This window comes from Larus michahellis, chromosome 10 (assembly GCF_964199755.1).
Source record: "Larus michahellis chromosome 10, bLarMic1.1, whole genome shotgun sequence".
NCBI classification, from domain to species: Eukaryota; Metazoa; Chordata; class Aves; order Charadriiformes; family Laridae; genus Larus; species Larus michahellis.
In genome coordinates this window covers 1,263,413-1,287,371 of record NC_133905.1, presented here as the reverse complement: position 1 = coordinate 1,287,371, position 23,959 = coordinate 1,263,413, and the positions used below count along the sequence as shown (strand labels likewise).

Here is a 23,959-nt window from a genome sequence, read left to right as displayed (position 1 = left end):
ACAAGGCGCCCCACGTGCTGCCAGAAACTGTTAGCAGCAGAGCAGAGAACAAACGGGAGCTTTTGACACCCGGTGAGGTGTCAGAGGGTAGCTAGACGTAAACACAATTACCTGGTTATCTCTGCCACAGCGATGAGCAGTCAAATCTGTTAAAACTATTGAAATGGAAATTGTCTTCTTAAGGTTTCAGCATCTCATCGCTTGGATGGCTGGTTCAGTTCACAGCTCTACAGGCTACTCTTAAATAAGGCCGCCTTCAGACATAGGAGAAAATCATAAAAAAAATTTAGTTACCACCTTTAATTCTTTTTTTCTGTTTAATTAAGGGTGCCTTTTTTAAAACTAGAGAACTAGAGGAAGCCTCAGTAACTAGATATATAACATAACCATACATGGGAATGCAATGCTTTCACAACGAAAGAGCGTGCCGTGTTTACACTCATTTCAGTTTCAATTAGATCTAATTCTGCAAATAAAGCTTCACGTTCTTCAAACTGATCATTAAGCGGTCATCTGGCATTTAACGAATGTTATGTAAGGTATATATTTTTTTTAAAATGCACTGCATACATTTTGTTAATACTAGTTACTGAAGGGTAATATACATTTGTTTTACCATCTTTAACCCAGATCTAACTCAACCATAATGCAAAAGTACCTCTTGTTCCACGAAATGTCCAATGAAAGTCAACGGGTTCTTTCTAGATTCACATCATGCTTTGAAATTCTTCACAGCATCTACCAGGCAGAGCTGTGGAATTTTAAAATCATTTGTGCTGTAATTGCAAACAATAACATTTGCTTAGTTGACCACACTTATTATGGGAAGAAGAAAGAAAAAAAGTCTGAAAGAGTTGGAAACATATCCTTCCACTCAGAGCATCACTAGAATACGCTACGACTTGGTACTTCCATGTTATAACATCCAGATCCAAAAGTATTCTTGGGAATAAACACAGGACTGGCTCTTGAAGATGAGGTAAATTCTCCCAAGGAACTATAGCAAGAATATTATTATATTGGAAGAAAAATGACCTGAGCGTAATGGCCAAAGGCTAAAGAGGAGAGAGAAGAAAATTGCCTTCAGACTGGACTGTGATAAACTCCAGTGAGATCTTCTGAAGATGCTGTACATGGGAACCATATCTCTCTCAGTAGGTACATGGGAGCTGGACCTGTCAGAGAGAGTACACTGTCGTAAAACAGAGGAACAGCAAGTCAGCTAAATACATACGTGAAACCTTCAGAACCATGCGGAAGAACTTGGACAAGAAGAAGAAAACGTGCTAATGGAAGTATCTTGGACAGCTCAGGGAAAAGAATAATCAAGTAGGAAAATTAAATAAACCTAATATTTTCCACAGTTGTGAGATTTTGATGCAGTCTTCTGCAGAAAACTTTCCAATTGTCAATGCCTATTCACAGTACAGTTGGCACTAGTCGGAATTTCTGAGGCACAGAAAGTCCCAAGATGTTCAAAGTCCTCAGAGGCCATAAAGGGCTCAGGAGACAAACGGAAAGAACTGGCGTCTTCTAGCCGCAAACCTTCTGAGCCAAACTTCTATCTTGCCTTTTGAACCCAAAGGGCGAAACAGGCCAGTGCCTTGTTCTGGGGCTCTTGCTGTCAGAAGAAAACAGTCTCTTGAAGCCATTTAGGCAATGCAACGATCACTGCTGCTTTTAATATCTTCTTGCCCTAGGCCACCACCTGTTTCGCCTAGCGTATATATTGCAGGATTGGCCCCAGCAGCAAAATGCAGCGGGTCAGGCAGTCTCCGTGTCACAAAAACAATGAGAGGAGATAGCACAGCTGCAGAGACCTGCCCGAGGCTCTCTGGCTTACAGGATTTTAAAGGAGCGTTTGCAGCACGGACAGTTATGGGCAGACACTTTTCCCACACAAAGCCATTAGAAAAGAGAGTGTCCATGGCCAGCCCTGAGCCCCCAAACAGCTTTTGCTGTATCGAGATTAAAGGAAGAAGAGGCAGCTGGGGCTAATAAGTTGAAAATCAATGCCATTAGCAAAGAGAGCAAAAAAGCAAAAAAAAAAAAAAAAAAAAAAATCCAGGCCCTGCAGAAGCTGAGGCTTTCAGCTATGCCTATTGCTGTGTAGAAACAGATTGTGTCTGGTTCTGCTTGGATTTGACCTCAGACTCAGGGAGATCAAAAGTATAGATGATGTCTGAATTTCCTGCTTATTAAAAATGCGTATAGTTCACATTCATGCGGCTGCGTGTATGCATACGTATACATCTGCGTTTTGCTATTGACTACATCGGACTGCATCAGACATTGCATGCTATTTTTAGGAGTAACCCCTAGGATTGGTGAGGTTACGAAACTGAATTCCACCTTCTGTGAGCTGCCACAGGTTACGGTATGACAGCACACACCCCTCCACGCTATCTTCACGCTTTCTCAGTGTTTCAGCACTAACGATGACATAGACTGGTAAACTCAACGAGAGTCGGGAACATTCCTGTGCGTTAGAATGAGACCAGCTTTTCTGCAAAACTGTTTCGAATACCCCTTGGCATGCTTTCCGCCTGGGTCAGCTAGCTGTGTCCCATAAAACTCGTGATCAACCTTTGTGTGTTCGGACATAGGCTGTTCGTACTGCCGCTATCCCGTTTTGGAGACCAAGAGACCTCACTAGCACGTACGCACACCACCCCCAGCCAGTTGGCCTCAGCGCCACGAGGTGTTCCCAGACACGCTCCCTTTACCAGTAAAGATGCAGCCAATTAGTTCCAATAAATAGAGATCTCAGCATTATCACTGGCCCACTGTCGAGCTGTTTCATGCACTCATGACCGATGTCGGAAATTCTGAAAAAACAACACGAATGTCAGCGACCCAACATACTCAAGTGAGTACGCGGACCTGTACAGGCAAAGATCCACAAACGTCAACCCAGGGCAACACTTCCACTTCTCCTAACTGCCGGCTTTATGAACCTGAATTCACACTGCGTCAGAAACTTCTACACGAATAAATATAAAATTAAAAAGCTGCCTTCGTTACTAAAGAAATTTCAACTCGTAAAAAATGTTTTTACACTTAGCAACTTACTTGGATTATTCTATTTCACATAGCGGCTTGGTTGTGTACACCAAGACACTCTGTCTTCATAACTTTGTCTTAATGCCTGAAAATGAGCTGTCACATTTCTCGGAGCAATACTCATTTACATACCCATACTTTAATCTTTTTCACAATATTAATTTTTACTGTCATACTTTAATCTCTCTTTTTACTCCCTGGCTCCTTTCTAATTACAAAACTGTCCACCTCCTTCCCAAATTAACAATTAATTATTATTATTTTCATCTTAGTTCAGTAGAAAGAAATTTTCTCCTTTAATGTATGTCTTTTCTTTGTAAGAGCAATGATGATTTATACATCCGAAAGGACGGGCATTTGTATGCAGAGCTTTTCAATGGCTCTAAGGAGAAAGATTTTTCTTTTCGCTTTCTAATAACAAGGAAAAATCACCTGGATTCTGTTGGTTTATAAACATTTCCCTATTTAAGTTGCCTTGAGGAAGACCAAGCATCAGACATACAAACGCATTATGAGGCTGTAGTGTTGTGCACCCCGGAAACTCAAAAACTAAATTAAAAACTAAAATACTTTATTTATAAAGTATTGAGATTAATTCTGGGGAGAATGATGGAGGGTAAGGGGGAACGGTGCCCAGAGAAAAACCAAGCAAAGAACTGCAGGGCATCTGTGTCAGTCCAAGTGTAGAAGCAGCCCTGAATTCCCAATTAGCCTAGCAAAGAGAGCACGGCGCTAGGACAATGGATCGACTGAACGTCAGCTGGAAAATTATTCCCACAGTGAGTGATTTTGAGACCAACAGGGAAGGACAGAGAAGTCCGTAGGAAAACACTCCTAACCAAAAAAGGTGAGGAAAATAAAATCATGAGTGCAGACAAAGATCTGCATGGTTTCAGAGGAAGTACAAGCGCATTTGAACCCATTAAAGCATTGAAGTGGAAATTTTATTTTACTAGTTCTTCCTCTTACGAGCTGGATAGTATTCCTCAAAACAAAGCCCCAAAGGTGGCTTAGCTCCCTATTCTCACCTAAGATACACAGCAAACCTGCTTAACATTTATCGAATGCTAAAAGCATACTTACTCCCAATCAGGAAACTGCGATCTTCAAGCACCAGATCTAGAACAGTGGCATTTTATTTTGCATCTAATGTATTATACCGTTAGAAGGTCAAGTCGTTCTCTTGATAGTATTCTACTTCATATAAGACTCCAAAGACAAACGGAGAGATTAACAGATTTCGAAGATCAAGATCTTCAGCAAACATATCCACAACAGGAACATTACTCCCAATTACAAGAGGAATACAGTCGTTATACTGGGGTAGGATAAAGATCCCTCTTTGTGTAGGGTTTTAAAAGACTCAAAAATCTTATTTTCTTTATCTTCTCTTTTCCTTTACAAAGAGGAACGGTAAGGCCTAGAATGAAAATATTGGTCTTGATCTTTGCCCACTGAGGGCGAGCCTCAATGAATTCTCAGTGAAAACCATAACGAGTTCTGCTGACGTGCTGTAAGTGTTGTAAGACAAACTTTCTCTGCTTATGCACTTCCTCATAACGAGCTTCTGCTAGCTGACATGGCATCTATAAGGCAGAACACTAACAAAACAGTACCATCCATTTATAACAGTTATTTTACATATCTTCCCACAAACTGTCACAGATTAGAAGTATTTAATTTTGCCATCTGCAACCAAATCGATCTAAAGCTTGCCCAAGTTAGGGAAAAGGCTTTAATCGGGTTTTGGCTCACCTTCTAAATGTGGCTGAGATGTTTTATAGCTATTTCCAGAAACCAAACCTTCACTATAAATCAGCACGGCATATTACCTGCTTAGCTTCATACATGCACATGTGCTTCCTGGACTTGTTAATAAAAGCTGTTTTGCCTTATTATAAAAGCTAGCTCCACATTTTCGTCTCTGAATCTTTCCAGAAATAGGCTAAAAGCATAATAAAACATCTTCCATTTGTTTTATTCTCTTCCCATCATTAATTAATGGAACAAATATATTATCATACTTAAAATACACTGAAACTGTGATTTTAATATACTTTATTGAAAAAAGTACACAGTTTTAAATTGTTTTCAATGGGACAAAGCAATGGTCACCTCTATCTACCAAGTCCTTTTTTGATGAATCATGACTACCATATGCCAAATTCACATCTGCATGACTTGCAAAGTAAAAAGATAAATCTTTTTTCAACATATCTTTAAGAATTTATATCACCAACAGTGTAAAATCATGAAATGCTGATGCTCTGACTATATTTCATGTCCTCTATGTTGCACCATTTCCAGGTTCACAGTTTATCCATGTATTAGCATGCCAATTGAACACATCAGTCAATGTCACCTTGAGAAAATCGTCAATAGCAGAGGAAGAAGAACAAGAGGAGGTTTAGCACTAAGGCCTGAGACACCACCACATTCTCTTGCATTTTCCTAAAGTAAAAAAAAAAAAAAAAAGGAAAGGAAAATAAATACAAGCCATCACACTCAATTGTGATACATGATTCTTTACCAAACTACGCAGGCAGAAGAGGATTGGTGCCAACAACAGAACCCATGAACTAAAGACAGGCAGGAAGTAATACAGGTACACGTTTTCACGTGAACAAGTTTCGATTGTAGACTGAAAGTGAGTGTGGTCAACAAGCATTACTCAATCCCTTCCATGCCATATTTTAGGTTTCATTATACATTGCATTACACCGTCGAAGGCATGAAATGAAGTTACTCCAGAGTAAAACGGACGTCTATGAACATGTGCTGTACAAGCCACTGTAATCACATGCCGGTCTCTATCAGATCTCCTTGGCACTGTACAAATAAGAGTACTACGCAGAACACAGAGTAGTAAATATGCGTATTGATGCCTCCCAAGCAATATTATGTGTAAACATAATGACTACAGCACGACAGCTGAGATACTGAAGCTAGTTACTGAAAAAACCAGTAACAGCACAAGGTTCCCAACCATCTCCAATGAGGAATCTTGTGGTCAGTGCTTGTGCCAGAGAAAGTTCTCAGATATTCCTGGCTGCCAGTTTGTGCTCACATCCTACAACGTTCTCTTATATGATACAAAACAGTCTACAAAAGCAGCAAGTCAAGACAATGTCTACAGAATTACTAAAGAGATTATTTGCAGCACTTCCCTTACTACGCTGTTCTAAGTGTTCAGAACATTACCTGATATTTCATCTTAGACGACAGTTTACCTATTTTTATTTTTTTTTCAAAGAAATAACACATCTACCAGAGTCCAAAAGAAAGGAAAAGTAGATAGAAACTTACTTCAGGGTGAAATCCATGACAAGATTCTGGGCGTCTTCTTATCTTCTGAGATTTCAAACGTTCACATTTAAGGGATTCATTATGTACAAGGTAGTTAAGGAGAGATGTTCTGAGCATTGCATTTTTATGTGTTTTGAAATGAATATAGCGAAAAATCTTTCAGCTCCTTCCTTCCTCTCCATCAAAAACCCAAGGTGATACGAGCCGTCAACACAAGAAAAGGAAGGTAATTCCAGTGCGTTCTCCTCGGTGATCCATAGCTTAGAGAGCACCGTTTGCACTGACACTGCTAACCTCCCCTTCTGTGATAAGTCTGCCATAGAGGCACGCTGCGGGCTGCTTTGGGTAAATTCCATCTTACGTGAGAAAACAAATCCTGAACTACAGAATACCGCAACATAAAAACTGGGGCAACTAAAAATCAAGTGACATTTAATTTGCTACATTTTGCTATTTTTGGAAAGCGTGATTCTGAAACATTTTCAGTACCCCAATCCAACCCTAAAATAAAAAACAGATAACTGCATTGTAAGGAGTTTTATAAGTTCCAATATCAGGACCTTCATTCTTACAAGGAAATTACATACTTAGGGCCTAATCTGAAAGATGTTCAGCTGCCTAAAGATGACCATGACCTTATGATACTTAAAGATGTACATACATGTCTGTGCTTATTTTGTGTTGGCTTTTCAAAAAAAAAAAAAAAAAAAAGGCCAAAAAACCAGTGAATTCTCCTTGAAAATAAGTAAGAATGCCTCCTCTCTAAGAACTTTGTAAATAAAAGGATATACCTTATTTCTATAGGTGCCATGGTAATCGGTGGGACAGAATCACAGAAGCATTCGTTATCTACTACCACCATGAACAGATTGCTGCTTGGGATTTGCTGGATAACAAAAGACCTGCAAAATAAAAAAAAAATTAAAAAAATCAAATAACGGTGACATTATCTGTGTCTCTGAGCAACAGGTTCTGTCAGGGTTTTTTGAACTTGTCAACAACACCTGTACTACAGTGACAAATATTATTGACTTTATATATCACACTATCTCTCCACGCCTTGTAGAAGTAGAGGGCCTTGGGCAATGCTTCCCTCAGTTCACAGAGTAGGGCCGTCCCTTCTGAGATGTACCTCACGCAGGGGAGGCAGAACGGACAGGCTTGTACTGCCACTACCGTGGAGACCGGGACACAGCGGAAGCGCCAAGGAGTTTATCAGATTTTTCTTTTCCAGACTTCCATACTGAATCTCTGCTCTACTATTGCTCTACCTAGCTACGTACTTATGATCTGGAATTTTTAAGTACACATGAAACGGATCTGCAAAAATAATGACGGTTCTTCTGCAACCACGTAGCGGTAACTCACGGTCCCTAACTTTCGCCACTGCAATCACATTAGGGGCTTTATTCACCCTGGGTCTCGCTTGAAGCAACATGAACTACTGAGAAAGATCTCAGCTTTCATCTGTCCTCTTGAGAGTCATTTTATTACTGAGCCAACAAAACAGAGATTAAGCCTCAAAATCTTCCTAAGCGAGGAGATTTATTTTAGAATAATGACGACTATATGGTACAAATATGGTGATAACTCAGCACCGCATTCAAATTAAGACAAAGTAGGCAACTCAAAGGGAGAGTGAGAAATAAAGACATTGCTTGTAAGAAGGAAAGCACCCAGGGGAGACCAGGGAAGGATCCTGTGGGCACTATTCAACGATCCCCATTAGTTACAATGAGCTGAACTCTTAAGCACATATCAAAGAGCAAAGGGGGAGGAGGCAGAGCCAAACAGGCACTGTTTATCCTTTTCTTTGAAATTCAGGACACGATACAAAGAAAGGCTTTAAGGCTCAGACCCAATTCTCGATATTTTTTTTTTAAATCTGTCCGAATTTATATATTGTATCAACAGAATATCTGCCGTATCGAATATCATTGGAATCTGGCAATTGCAGGACGAGGTGTTTTTCAATGTGGTATGCTGGTAAATGTACAGAACATTAAGTGAGGGTTTGAGCACCAGGAAGATGTGGAGAGAAACATATTTTTCCTCAGACATCTTTATTTAAAATACATATTGTCTTACTAAAATAACTCCCTGCTTTTTCCAAAGATCACAGAAGATGAAATAGCGGAGGGGGCAGGGAATTATTCAAACCTAGCTTCAGAGAAAAAAATTTGGAAAACCGACTATAAAAATGTGGCCAACGGAAAGATTAAACACTTTTCAGTATTTTTTAAACTTACTGAGCCTCCATTAGAATTACACTTAGAGTGATCTGCAATATGTTAGCTTTATGTTTATACATGAAATATACATTTATGGCATAATGTAAAAGGCTGAACTTTATAAATGTACCTACCAAACAGCTGGAGCGTGTAGCAAGACTGACATCATTGTAATGGAGCATCTGTGGCTTTGTGGATTTGTGTGTGGGAGAAATGGGGCCAATAAAAGGAAAGGAGGGGAAAATCTTTAACAGACAATTACACCAAAATTGTACTGCAAAAATTTCTCAAAAGAGTTATGAATAAATCAAACCATAAAGGATAGAAAAAAATACTAATTTTATTCCCACAAAGTGGCACAATTTGGATTTTGTGCAGTCTGAAACTTGTATTTATTGTACCTTTAAAACTAGCTCAAAAAAGGACCCGAAGGGCATAAAGTGTTGTAACGATTAACCGTATGCTAAATGATTCGTTCCTCTCTTTGATGAGAAGGGACTAATCACTCTTCGGTTGTGCCTGTGGTGTGCCTGACTCCAGGTCCTTTTGTGACCCCCAGGTGAACGACAGAACCCTAGGGGTGGAAGGGACCCTGGAGATCATCTAGTCCAACCCCCGGATGGTGGGGGGTTGCCCACCACTGGGCACGGGAATGCTGAAGCCTGGGAGAAAACCTGTACCACAGAGCCAGGGCTAAAGGTGCCGTTTCATGAAAGGTGGGCACATTTCCCATTTCGTTTCTTCTTTCACCCATTTCTCTGGGGTGGCATAAGGGCTGTCCAGTGCAGGCTATTGCTTCCCCAAAGAAGAGAGGGTGAAAAAAAACCAACCAAACAAGTAAAAAAGATTTGGGAGCTTTTCCTATCACTTCAGTAGCCGAAATGAAAAAAAGAAAGCACTTTAACCCAGACAAAAATTTCCACTGCAGAACTATGATGCTGGGTAAATTACTATATGGCTTCTCAGAAAATAAAGTCAAAACCTACAAAGGTTTGTAGGAATTAAGTGATACGGAAAATTTTGCTAGACCTGGTAATTTGGGGAATGCAATATACGCATGGATTGATGGAAATTATGAATTAAAGGAACTGCAAAAAACAATATATTAGGTTAAGTCAAAAAGCTTTTCTACTTTAGGAATTATATGAAAGATATCGAGTAATTACACTGGTTCGGTTTACCAAACCGTGACTATTTTTACACATCTACAGTCTCTTTATCTATTACAGATGTTCGTGAAGTATCTAACCTTATGATGACTGCCACAGAACATGGGACTGTCATCTAAAGAGCCATAAAAAGATGAAACTTTTGGCTCACTGCAGCGTTTTTTTCCACGGTGCACAATAATATCTTAACTAACATCTTGCAAAGCGGAACAACTAGCTTCTCCTCTACCATACTGAAAGTACATCTAAAAGAAAATGTTATCTTCCACAGGCAGTAAATGAATATTTTCCCTTTCGCAATTCTCAAACGTAATCCTGAAATGAAGTTGTAAAGCCAAGCGTGTGTCCTCACCGGTCACTGGCTTGTGAGGTCACAGGCAAAGGATTAACATATCAGCAAGCGAAGGCAGAGGATTGAAGACAGAGACTGAGTAGAGCAAATTATTAAGGGTGAAAAACATTGATGTCCAATTTAGCTTTCTTTTCTATTAATAGAATGTGCCCAAGCAAATTGTACTTCTTTCAGCTGCTGCAATTCAAGATCATTTCGCAGTCACGAGGCGTTCCTTCCCTCGCTAGATCAACGGCAACGAAGTTTCCGCCAGTCACAAGCCCTGCAGTTGCTCCGTGCCTGTTCAGGTAATTCACCCGGCGCTGCCCCCGTGCCCACACTGGATGACGCACACGGTCATCCCAGCAGCGTCTTCTGCTTGAGCTCCACTTGCAGTTTCCACGGTGACGTGCACACGCGTCTTTGAAATTCATTTTGAGTGAACGTTCATGCCGGTAAGTCTCAGGAACTGAACATTCACAGAAAACAAGGGGTGCATAAACACAGTCAGAACGAAGCTTTCAAACACTGAAGCGTTCCACCAAAAATTTTCCTGGCGTGCACCAAGATTCTGTTGCAAGGGAGGAAAAGCTCTAGCAAAACAGCCCCCATGGCCGCAGCGGGAACTAAAGTAAGTTGCTGACAAAGTAATCAAAATGGTTTTGTCGTTTAAGTGAGCTCCACTGTGAGTCTGTAAAGCGTACGTTACAATAGGCATTTCTGGACACCTGCTGGCATTTGTGTCACTGGCGATAAGGGAGCCAAATCTCGGGGACAGGGTAAGGGGGTTTATTACTGGTTTAACAATCAAAAGAAAGTCTGTGTCTAATAGCCTATGTTTAATCTTTATGCAAAACATTACACGTTTAAAAGGTAAAGCTCTTCTTGTATTAAGTAATGTAAATCTTTTGATTTAAACCTTCTTCCTTTACACCAGTGTCATCACCAGGATTTGACAGGGACAGCCCAGAAAAAGCCTCGCCTGTGTGTCCATACGTAAAACGGAATAAATGGTTAGCGTTCCTGTTATGTTGAAGCCACACTGAGTCTGTAAGAACCTTACTAATAATTTCTCCCCCATCTTTCATCCGCCGAGGAACTAGTTTGGTTTATTTGATGTGCAGGTTCAGAGGCTTAAAACAGACCTGAACACAAACTGCTTCTTCACTTTGCTGGAAAGGTGAGGAAGGAAGAAATTTAATAGTTGAAAGGTGTAGAGAGAGAAGGAGGAAGAAAATCTAGTCATGCCAAGCTATTTTGTTAATGAAGAAAAAATATGAACAAAGAGTAAATCGGCAAGAAAGTCTGTATCTCGAGTCAGAGCCTTACACAACGCTTTTCTCACACTGCACACACTTTATCTGTTTCTTTCTGACCTATTTCTGTATTGGCCCATATAAAAACATCTACAAAAATATCATACAAATTGTTTTGGAAAAAAACCCCATAGCTTCACATTTTACTTGGAAATAGTAATTATTTGCTCAAAAGTGCAAATATTTATTAATCTGTTCCTTGAAAATTATTTTTTCATTGTGGAATGAAACAGGAAAAGACTTGAAATTTGAGTACTGCTGCGTTCATAATTATATTTGCTAAAGTCGGGCTTAGGAAGGCACGATAAGAAAGCACGCTTTCAATGTGTGTCTGCCGGCTAAATGACTTCCCACACAGAACCAGTTCTTTCTAATCTCTCAAGATAGCCTAGAATTTGGGAAGCATCATATAGGGCTGCAATAGAAATCTTGGAGAGCAGTCCCACCAGCTGCCTTTATGCGCGGCCTTTCGTTAGGAGGGTAATCACCTCCAACTCTGAACAGAGCACCTGCAGAGACACGGGCTATTCAGGGATAATTCGGAGCAGGAGCTTGGCTTCGGTGACGTGAATCATCCTCCGCAGGAGGGTCTGTCTCTCTCTCCACGGGCTGAGTAGTGATCCTGCAGAGAAACGTATCCTGAACGGGGTGAAATGCGGTGCCAAGAGCAAAGTGCAGACGACGGCACCTGTTCTAAGAGACCCACACTCTACATTCAAACCCGGTTGGTTTTGTCTTTTTTTTTTTTTTTCCAATTTGAATCTTTTCCTTTTGCTTCTAAGTTTTCATATATTTATAATATATATTTTACTGTTATCATAATAATTTTTTCCACAGCAAATGTCTAAAAAAACCAACCACAAAAACCAACCTAATTTCAAAAAATTCAGCTCTTTTCCTTATTATAAGAATTACTTTCTCCTGTAAGGAGGACTAATTAGAAAATATACTCAGGGCAGTGAGGAGCAGGGACTGAGCTGACACCACCCTTGCTGCAGTATCCTCTTTCCACATCGTGTGCTTCTTTCTCTTCCTTTCATCTTCCAGCCTCCGAACTTCTGGGGTGGCAAAGTATCAGTAGGGCAAGTGGGAGAGGGACAACCCTCCCTGGAAAGGAGGGAGATGTTCCAAGACAGGGGGAAAGGGCAGGGATGACAGGACAAGCGGTGTCGTTGCCCTCTGGGAAGGGGACAGAGGGAAGAAGGTTACCAGTTGCTGCAGCAGGTGGCTTTGTTGTGGGGCCTCCGCAGTCTGTCCCCTTAGGAATTTCAGAGCATCTCCCGCGTTGATGAACACCGGCACAGCAGTCGCAAGGCAGGGCTAGACCCTTTAAGTCCCTTATTCCTTGCTTCACTGCAGATCGTTGCTTCACTACAACTACCTGAATCATAAGGTGCAAAATCCATGTGTGGCAGGCTTAACGTCATGTCTCTGAAACGCTGCTGGCTTCACTTCCCTTTCCTACCGTAGCTGGATCCGTAACAGGCAAAGCTACGGTAATTCAATTTCAAACATGCAAGAGATGTGTCTTGTCCAGCTAAGCAAACTTAAAGGTTAAGTTGTTTACTCTCTGCTATTTGACCATAACATCTGCTATTAAAGGAAATCAATGTTACTCTTGAACAGCTTAGTCTCTGTAATTCCATGCAGGAGAGATAATCCATGTCCTCGTCCACTGATGTTAAGTTTTGGACAGGATACAAACCGCACACACACCTGAGGTTTCCCTACCAATAAGCGGCCGCCTACGTAGCCCCAGGCGCCTCCAACCTGAAGGACCCGCGCTGAATGCAGCACAGCGTGGCTGGGACTGCGGGCGGCCACGCATGCGGAGGGGACGCAGCCGCTTATCGGACTGCTCAGACCGAGCACCCCAATTACCACCATTTGTCGGTCACTCGCACTGAACTGTTTTCCTTGTCCTGGCTTACAACCATGCTGCCGTTAGCTGGTGGACACTGCCACCGCTACACCTCTTGTTTCAACAACCGAGAACGGTAATAAACCTCCTAATAGCACAGAAATCTCCGATTATCGGGCTCATTTCCCCCGTCTTTCTTCAGACAGTCGCAAAGGTGGCAAAGTGTCTGAGGGAACAAGACGAATGACGAGCAGCATGGAACTCTGAAGACACTTAGAGGGTAAGACTACACGTGAGGAACCAAAAAATTTAGGGAAAATATCTTCCCATTGTCCTTCAGCATGGAAGATATTTCTTCGTAAGTCGAGGATGATTTGAGCACAGCACCAGCAATTTAACTTGCTTAAAAACAATGCTGTGTGTTTCCAGCTAAAACTTAATTCCTGTTTTCTCTCAGAAATACTGCATTATTGTGCATTGTTTTAAAACACACTTTTTCATAAGTAAGAATTATTGATCCGTATGGTGCATTTTTGCAAACAATATACATTTTTTAATCTTACTTAATACGCCGCTGTTGTATCTGTGCTATGCAGCGGAGTATGTGGTCATGACAAACACATGGCTTAGGTGGGATTTTAATCCTATAAACATTTAAATGGCTGTTCAGATTCATCTTTAATTTCATGTTCAGGAGCTTTAACAGCCTGATGCAAGAGGGGAAAAAAATCCATATGTGTATTTTTCATTTGTTTCTCTAATGACCATAGGAACACTTTAATACTATTGTTTAACGTTAGTGATGACTGTGGGACTTACGTTCAAACTATGACTAGAATAATATCCGATTGTTGGCTTAGCACACGTCCATCCTGCACATACTTAATCCTATCAATCATTTTAGGGGGCAACAGAAAAGATCTTTTAGCTACCAGCCGTTTTGCCCATGCAGACGAATCCTACAAAGCATGGAAAAATTTTACTGTGAGTAGTTTGAACTGAAATAAACGTAGGGCAGTATTTTCAAAGTGGCCGCCTAAACACAGGCCCAAAGACGTGGAAGAGCAGTCTGAATTTCCATGGCCCTCGACTCAGACAGCCCCACCGGGCACTCTGATGCTTGAGCATCTCTGTAAACTCAGCCATTTCCCCCCGGGCCTTTCAGCGTATTTTTTGAGCACAAACCTGTATTAATGAAGTTTGAGTATTTTGAATTAAGATGAGTTGTTATTTTGGGAATACATTTCATATCTGTCAAATTTGATCTTCCCTATTTTTTAGAGAAAGAAAAAACATACCAGCACCAGGGTACAGTAAATGGAAAATATTGTGCACTCTGCACTCAAATATGTGTTACTCACATAGCTGCTGGTCGCAAACGTTCAACCCTAATGGTCTGGAACAAACTTTAAGCGTTCAAGTGAAGTGCAGATATCCGCTGTGCTGTTTCCCAGCTCCTATCATGTGCTTTCCAGGCTGCTGGCTACATTTCCCAACCCACATTTCTCTCACTTATCACATTTTTTAAATGAATGAATGAAATGTTTATATCACAGTCAAGTTGGGCTACTTGTTTTTTGTGTTTGTTTTTTTTTTCACATAAATGATGATAGAGAATGGAATATCTTTAATGCAATTTATAAAAATAAGATATATGCCAATAACAACATTTCTGAGAGCTGGAGCAGTTAAAGTGTATGAAAAAAAAAAAAAGGCAGCTAGCGGTTCACTCGTATAAAAAGAGACAGATAAACTCTCAGCCTCAGGCCTGTAACCTGACCCCATGCTAGCAAAATACCGCTACCACGTATAGCCTGGCCGACTGTAGCACAATTTGCTGTCAGTATAAACCTACTTACTGAAAGCAAAGTTTATAATCAAGGATTTAAATGAGCAATATCATCCTCACCATTCCCACGCCTGCCAAAGGCTTGCAAGCCCAGAGAGCCGCGGCATGGTTGGCAACCACCCTGTTTCAGATAGGAAACCCCAGAAGTGCCATTCCCCTTCCACCATCCATCAGGGATGCTGTCTCAAATAACCGACGCTCAGACAAGAGTACCTTACCAACTGCATATTAGAAAGGCTACAAACATCCAAAAGCTTTGCGCGTACAGACTTCAGGATGCAAAAAGGTACTTTGTGTGATGAAGAATTTGACAACCCTCCGCAGCTTTCTAGCCCGGCCACCCATCGTGAGAATGTAAGATAACAGAGAGGTTCATATCGCTAGGTTTAAAACAGGCTGCAAAACTTTTGCAAAAAAACCAAGCTCAGAAATCCCACAAACCTCAGAGTCAAGGTTCATCCCCCTGCACAAACCCGCGCGGAGCGTGTGCCCGAGGTGGGTCTCCTTAGGCAGAGCGGGTACCTGATTCTCTGAGAAACTGCTCACAACGAACAACAGAGACACAGCCATCAGCACAACGCGAATCGTATCAGAGGTCTCTTAAAGCTCGGACTTTGCTTTTTGACAGCGGCACCCGGTCAGCAGGACAAGGACAGGGAGGCCAGAGAAGTTATCCGGACTGGAAAATGCAGTTCTACTATAACATGTTAGCCAACGTGTGTTTTTAGCAGAGTTTTTTTAGACTTACTTCAGTAGCCGTGGTTCGTATTGAGAGACATCTCAGATGATGTTTTGAAAATACTAGATGATTTCTAAGCTAGATTCTAAACATAATTTAAAGATTAAAAATCCAGTTGATTTCCTCTGATTCAGGAAGGCTCACAAATATCACACGACGTTGTAAAAGTAACTTTTGAATTTCATTAATTGGTAATTATTCTTTTCCACAGCTTCAGGTCTAGTCTAACCTACGAACACGATACGGCTCTAGCAAAGAGCTACGCAACACAAGCTGAAGTATAAAAAGCAGAGAGGATCAGGAGATTCACATTGAAAGCGTAATAAATCCTAGAAGTACAGTGCTCATCAGATATGCCCACAGTGTGCTTTGCGAGGATGTTGTTAATTTATTTCTGTAAACATAAATTTTAGCAATGATTGAGAAGGCCACATCTGAAAGAATTAAGTACACTGCATGTCATCTGTTCCATAACTAGTTAAAACTCGATCATATTTTAGGTAATATATAAATGTTCCCTGCACAGAACTCAAACCTTAAGATTCATGTTGTTTTTCCAAGTTAAAGGCTATTTAATATTCATTAAGCTCTCAAATCCTTCAGAAAGTGCTACATGTACAGATGCCTAAGTCAGTCATGTTTGCAGTTTTTCATCAGGCTACAATATAATATGAATATATTATAAACTGAAATGAATTTCCTAGTATTAGCAATTTTTCACAAGTGTGCCTGGCTTTAAAAATTCACTGCAGTGTTTTCCAATTTCAGTAAGTTTTCCTGTTCCAAGCCATCTTTGAGATATAGATATTACCACTCAGCTCTAGATTATGGCATTCACACAACTTTTTACGTCTACTGTCATTACAAAACATCCTTTCATTGTGTCAGCTCCTATCTATCATTTGTTTAATATTTATTACTGCTTGTTTAAAATGTAAAATTATGCTAACTTTTAAGTAGAGTAATATTTACATTTTGCGGCATTACTGAGCTTAACTCTGAAGAGTGAACGGGTGGAGATCACCACCTTCCCACGCAGCTTTCTTTAGAAACTTCTCAAGCAATTCAGCTGTAGGCTCATTTGGGAGACGTAAGTGGGGCAGCGGGGAGTTAGGAGAGAGGGCACATCTCATCCTACTCGTCAGAAAACAACCTACAGCGGCACTAATGACAACGTTAATGGGCGGAATTGCTCGGAAGCTGACCCGCGTATCTCACAGTGGGTACAGGTGGACCCCTGGGCAGTGCTATCCCGTCTCCTAATGAAAATGGTGCACACATCTGAAAGAAAAGACCGCTGTACGTTTCCTCATCTTTCTCTTCCTTCTAGAGAGCATTCCTCTCATTCAATACATGCTCATTGCCATGAAGAATGCCCTTTGAAAAAGATTACTATGGTTAGAATTTTTTTTACATTTAATATGCTTTTTCTCCTTTGATGCGTCGTGATTTTTTTAGTCTCTAGCTTTTTTATGATTATTACAATGCTGAGCAAATTGAGAGAGAATCTGTCAATTTTTTGTCAACTAAATAAACAGACTCCAAGGTTTTGATTTTGGTGGGGGAACACTCTGATATAAAAACTGAGATAATAATGAAAGACTATTTTCAGTATAAGGTGACATCCTGAGTATAAGCAGCTACAATACTCCAGAATTCAACAAGCACACTAAAAAAGTTCTGAAACAACAACAAAAAAAGAAAATTTGTCTATTTGTCTTTGTCTATTTAAAAACAAAAAGCCTAAGCAAACAAAAAACCACCCCAAAGCCTTGAAAACCCTCCAAAGGAATGTTAAACTAATGACTGGCAGGCACAAACCTGCTCTGTAACTTATATATGTCTTGCCCTATTATTTCATATACCTATTTTCTTAAATGAAAATAGTAATTTACAGTGTTTCCTGAACTGGTCATTCAAAATATACATTATCAAAGGGTAGAGTTAAATTACCCATACAGTGACTTTAAATTGCACCTGCATGACAAACAGTATAATCACTGTTGCCTTTGGAGTGAAGAGGAAGTTACGAGTGGAGATGTGTGGGTAACACACAATATAGGATTTTAAACTAAGTATAAAGACCTTTAATAAACAATTCCAGCAGCTTAAATTGCATAATTTGATACTTTTTATAAGGAAAGAACAGGAAAAAGAAATCTTTTGGGATCTTCTAGAGTTTTGGGGTTTTGGCTGCAATAAGTTTCTACCAATACTGCTGTTACCACAAATGCAAAGAGCTTTTAACACTCCGAAGTATTCTGCAAGTCCGAAGGTCTGACTTTCAAAACAGAGGCTCAAGGTGACTCTGTAGACCAGGATTTTGATTCTTGAGACTTCAACATTTAACTCCTGAGCCCTGCAAAATACTGGGTCTCCCCTGAAGATCCTGAAGACACACCTAAGCGAGCGCCCAGAAACTAAGATCTGTTCAACGTTGCCGAGACCAGCGGCGAGCAGTCTGACCGTTGCCCACCTGTGACTCAACACGGGCATGGGCCAAACCACCATCTGTGCGTGGTATCATACGTGGACTTGCCATGAAAAAGCCAAGCACGCAAAAACGTGCAGTCTACACAAAGTACGGTGAAATACAGAGAACACTTGGTTCTCCTCAGGGTCCCACAAGATGAACACAATAAAAGGAATACAACCCGATATGTCTTCTAGAAGACTGACTGTAATTTACTGCCCAAACTACTCCAGGAAATTTATAGGGATATTCTGATGCACATAGAGAGAGCTCCAAATGAGAAAAAATTGGCCCTTGATGCTTTGCTTGTTTTATGTGGCAAGCCGATTTGTTTAGAAATAAACTAACTACATCTGAAAAGGCAAATGATTATTTATTTCATGGGAAATTGAACTGGGTATTTATTTACACATTTTAAACACGATCAAGTACAGCAGTTTGGCAAGCTTCTACTGAGAAAGAAATGCATTTTAGCAAATGGTGGTATGTCTCAAGATAAAGTGGTTTTAAAAACCATTACCATTTTAATGTCTGCAGATTTCACTATTCCTGACACTAATATACTCATGCCCTAAACAATCTGAGTCTAATTTGTATCGTTATTTATCTGTTACTGCCAAATAAGTGCGTTCAGTGGACAAGTCTGAAATCTGCCATTATACATCCTACATTAAGGGTGCAGTGTCATCCTGAATTAGAATTCCGCTGCCATTTACCTCTTTTTATTGACAATGAGCAGCATGCAATGCCCAGTCTATAAGAGAGCCAGAGAAGGCATTTGGTTTATTGATGATTTTCCCTGTTAAATAATTATCTGCTTACTAGCACTCCAGTGGACCAAATATATAATACATGGGACAGTGTTTAATCAATTAAGTAGTTCCTATCAATTTAACAGGCGATTTCCATGTGATACGCATCAAAGTAAAGGGAACACTTACATTCATCTTACATAATTAAAACACCCACGTAATTTTTTCCCAGGTTAGGATGATTGTAGCTACATACTTCCTTGTTTCCCTAGTGAGAATATGGCTTTCTCACGTTTCCTTCGATCTCTATTTTGTGTCTTAAGACTGTGCACAAAGAACCAACTGGGAACAAAACAGTTTCTTTGGATTTTTGGTACTGACCTTGCGGACCCATGAGGGCCGCAATTAAGAGAAGGGGGCTTTGCTCCCTGGGTCACTGGAAGTAAGGCCAGATTTTTGATCTGCATCCAAGCCCAATATGTCATCACACATGAACAGGAGAGGTTAAAAGGGCAGATTTTTAAGCATTTGACTGTGCAACTGCTGCCTGATTTGTATACCCACAGCTTTTACAGTTGCACACGCAAATTTGGCAACTATGCACTCAGATGGCCCCTCGCAACTTTGAAATGTTAAAATACATCCTTAATGGATACGCAGTCAGATAAGTAAGTTGCTGTGCCTACAGGAGATCTATACACACATTCATAGCAGCCTGAGTTAATGCGAATTTAATGGTATTGTCCTAAATGAAGACAAATGAAAACATACAAATTTTCATGCAAAAAGAAGATTTGCAATTAGAGAAAACTTTTTTTGTTTATTCTACAAACAGGTGAGTGGATATACTAAAAAGATCAGGTAAATTTCTGACATATATATATTTCTGACATATATATATAACAGCCATCATCCTTTCCAATTTATAACAGCAGCTTTATCTTTCTAAGGATGCTTTCCTTAGACATTTTTAGTGCTTTTATAATACCAGCAATTAAACTCTGCAATGCTGACATCACCAGAAGCAGAAACTAGTAATGCACCCAGTGAGAATTGCTGAAGAACTCTGGTTGACACACTTACTTGTACCAAAAACTGGCTAAGGCATTGGGGCAATACCTCATAAAACGGCAAGCGGCATTGAGATGCTTATTTAGCCGAAGACTTCAAATTTAACGTCTAAACAAAAACACATCTCCAAGCAGCACACCAGCCTTAAAACCCATACCAAGAGCGTCTGGCATCAGCGTGGTTCTGACTCAGCAGAAAGAGGGCCAGTTGACATTGATAAAGAAAAAACATTTCTCTTTAGCAATTAACTATTTCCAACACTGCAGCTGCCATAGGACATTCAACAGTCTATCATCTGAGTTTTCAGAAGTAATGCCTTTTTTTTTTTTTTTTAGTTTTTTGCCATAAAAGGGAATAGCTTACTGGAAAATATGAAAGCATTTCAGATTTTTTAAAAAATCCCAGTTTTTCTCTCTTGTTGACAGTGCTTAGAAAATGTGGGTTGACTTGTTTTTGATTGCTGTTTAAATAACAGATTAATTTAATAATAGTTGGGATATTGAATAACAACAAATTATGGAGTGGGACAGCCAAACCCCGACCCTAATGACATTCTTATTTAATTCTTATTTTCTTTTAGGCTCCTGCTTTCTTAATAAACCCTATATTTTTGAAAATCATTTTTAAACATTGCAAATTATCCCAAAGTAGTATTTATGCTTCACTAGTAAGAGATAAGTTTACATACAAAGAGTGTATTTTATAGGTCTGTATACATTTAGTGCCAAAGTCCACCTAAGTATATAGGTGCCCTTCCATTGACTGAACAAGTTTTCAGCGATGGCTGAAAAGGCGAGCCAGCTGTTTACGAAGTAATTAGCATGCAGTCCTTTCTACTCTGTGTTATTTGTGAGGATACTTTGATTTAAATCCAAGCACCCATGATTAAAAATTGTGATTGGAAACATTTATAAGGAGAAGGCTTAGTTTTCACAACCGCAGTCGGGAACTGCTCCCCTCGGTGACTGTGAAGCGCGCGGCACTTCTGTAAGATCAGTAACAGCACACCCAGGACGGAATAGAGCCTCTGGCTCTCACTACGTGACCTTCTGGACTATGACTGTGACTTTGTTAGCAATAACACGGTATTTGTGCTCCAAAATGTCTTATCTAAGTAACGTTATATGGTTTCAATTAACATCAGTCATCATTTTTACATCTACTAAGAGACCGCTTTTGGTCGCTTTTTTCAGACAAGGGCTCTATAGTAGTGCCTGACATCGTAGGAACAAAAGACAGTGACTTGAATGAGTAACTTGTGACACGAACGTTCTTATGGCAGAGCACTTGCACAACTTTTGCTTGCAAACCTGTTCACAATATACCGACTTCTTCAGTGTCTTTCAAATAGGTTTGCAGTATTAGAGTGGGCACGTATTCAGCTAAATATTTACAAATATCTTTTCTATTCGTAATCAAGATTTGCAAGTACATATCACAAACAGATTAATCTATAACATGATCCAAGGAGGACACAGAAAATAATCCCACTGACTCAAAGGGACGTGAGTCGAGAGCCCAGCACGCAACCGATGCCGTGCAGAGCAACCACTGAACACAGCGTCAGTGCAAGGCTCACTCTATAAAAGGCCGAACCCTAAATTTTGACTGATTGAGCCCATCGTTCTCAAATTACAAGTATTAAGCAATACACTTGCTTGTAAAAATATTTATTGGGACTGAGGCTATGAAACAGAAAACTGGGTCAGAAGATGTAGGTCTACAAAGGACTTTGGGTCAAATTCCTTAGCTGTTCTGCGGGAAAGTGTCCTGGGTTATAACAAAAATATTTGGAATCCAATGCAGTCTGCAATCTTAGATGCAATTTGTAGATTGTTAATGACAGTGGGTAAACGGTATAACGAAGAACTTTCCCATGAGAATCTAATAGTTCTTCTGGATTATTTCTCTAGGTTTTGCCATTGCTTGTGGAGAAAAATAATGGGTGCCTTGAGATCAGTTTGTAACTTACAGGGTTTTCTTTTTATTTTTTTGTTCCACTGTGGAACACAAAATGTTTTTCTATGAAAAAGATCTTAGCGCATTATTTTTGAAATACTATAATTTTCACTAAACTCAGTTTCCAACTCAGTGCTGTCCAAGTATTGCAGAATTGTGTTATTTTTGAAAGTTATTTCCTTTGACCTGAAGTTACCTAAGAGGACAGACTGAAATCTGCATTCCTTTGAGAAAACCTGGTCCTGTTAAATTTATCCTTTTTCAAGGAATCATGTCTGTTTGCAATATTTAAACGTAAGAGAAATATGATAATTTGTTGCACAAATTCTCAGTAATCTTCTGTAAATAGTCACAAAATAAGGCTGCCTGAATTTTACAATTCTGGCACGAAGCCCTTACAGCAGTGTAACATACATTGTATTTGATATGTCAAGTGGAAAAATCACGGCTTGATTTTGTTGAGTTTGTACTTTTCAGGCAGTGGGACCTATCGTTACACTTAAAGGGTTCCCTAGGACCAATGTCCAAAGCACTTCCATACTACTATCCCACGAAGCCACACCAAAACAGTTATTCATACGAGACACTGATGATTTCCTTAGAATTGAAAGTTGGTCAGCAGCAAATTAAAAGTGAATATTAGCCCTCAAAATATATCTCCAGTGTACTTCAGTTTCCCGTTTTAAAACAATGAGGATATTGAGGAGAAAATTTAGGAGCAAGTGCAAAAGCACACCTATTGACTTCAAAGAGAAGTTTTCACCTTTATTTGCTAATTGCATATTGATTTCGTCTAGAAAGGGAGAGTTGCAGCAATTTTTGTTTAACTTAGAAATACTTCCTGACATTTATATTGATAGACAAATTATTGCTGTGAAGACTAATCTCCTTTGCGATGACGAACTCTCAGCATAAAGGAAATCCAATTAAGAGACTTACTGAAGTACAGATATTGCATGAACAATACCTATGCAATTCTTTAATTAAGACGTACCGTAACTACAGTAAAAACGTCACTGCACATAGGCACTACATGCAGAGAAAAGACATTTTCAGTATGAAGGAGGAAGGCTAGACTGGTCTTTCTCTTCTTCTAACCGCAGCAGGGACACCTCTGCAGCAGCGCCGGTAGAACTGACGCGGCTGCAGCACCGACACGTGAGAGCTGTTACGCGTAACTCGCTTCCCAGCACTGAAAGTCTGGAGGACAGATTTAATCCTCTCCCACTCTTTCAGACTAACAATTCTAAGAAGGAAACGCTGTTTGGCATTCAAGTGAAACAACCAGATCTCACTGTACCACAAGGGAACTTCTAACCTATCCAGCAGGGTTTCGCTCCTGTCTAGCAGAGCTCACAGCGCTACCCTTTTTGTATCCAAATCTTTACAGAATATGCCCTTAAAATGCTGCCTGTGTCCAGGAAAAGTCTTAAAACATTCACTATTCCTTGAAATTAGCATAAGCCTCTACTGGTTTTACATTTATTGGTAGAAAATAACAGGCACTGCTTTAATTTAAGAATATCAAACATTTAAATGACCCCTGTGATAAGAGAAATGACACCCTGACAGAGGTCATCATACAAGATAAAACATAACAGACTCGTACGTTCTTCAACATAACCTTGAATAATTCAGTTTTATTGCTTTGTCACAAACAGTTGTATAAAAAAAATTGAAAGGGCTTACTTGAAACAGTCATCGCAAGCAATATTCCCCGTGGTCTCCTTTATAGTGCGTTCGGAAACAAAAGCTGGATATTCAGTATCACAGGGCTCTAGGGTTTGTTTCAACCTCTGCGCTATAGGCACGGGAAAAAATATCTTGATGTTAACATGG

At 40.0% G+C, this 23,959-nt stretch overlaps 1 protein-coding gene across 9 annotated transcripts in view; it reads right to left on the bottom strand.

Annotated features, from left to right (window-relative positions):
- Nucleotides 1-5,078: 5,078 nt before the first annotated feature.
- Nucleotides 5,079-23,959, bottom strand: part of CACNA2D3 (calcium voltage-gated channel auxiliary subunit alpha2delta 3) — a 551,700-nt gene continuing 532,819 nt past the window's right edge. For 6 of the 9 annotated variants that reach the window (XM_074603368.1, XM_074603371.1, XM_074603370.1 and 3 more), the window contains 2 exons: nt 23,810-23,921; nt 6,654-7,271 (listed from right to left, as the gene is read on the bottom strand). In XM_074603368.1, coding sequence (XP_074459469.1) covers nt 6,980-7,271; nt 23,810-23,921 — 404 coding nt within the window. In that variant the 3' untranslated portion in view covers nt 6,654-6,979. Of the gene's footprint in view, nt 5,515-6,369; nt 6,453-6,653; nt 7,272-23,809; nt 23,922-23,959 lie in introns of those variants that run through there. The other 3 variants (XM_074603365.1, XM_074603367.1, XR_012589415.1) reach the window with 2 other exon arrangements.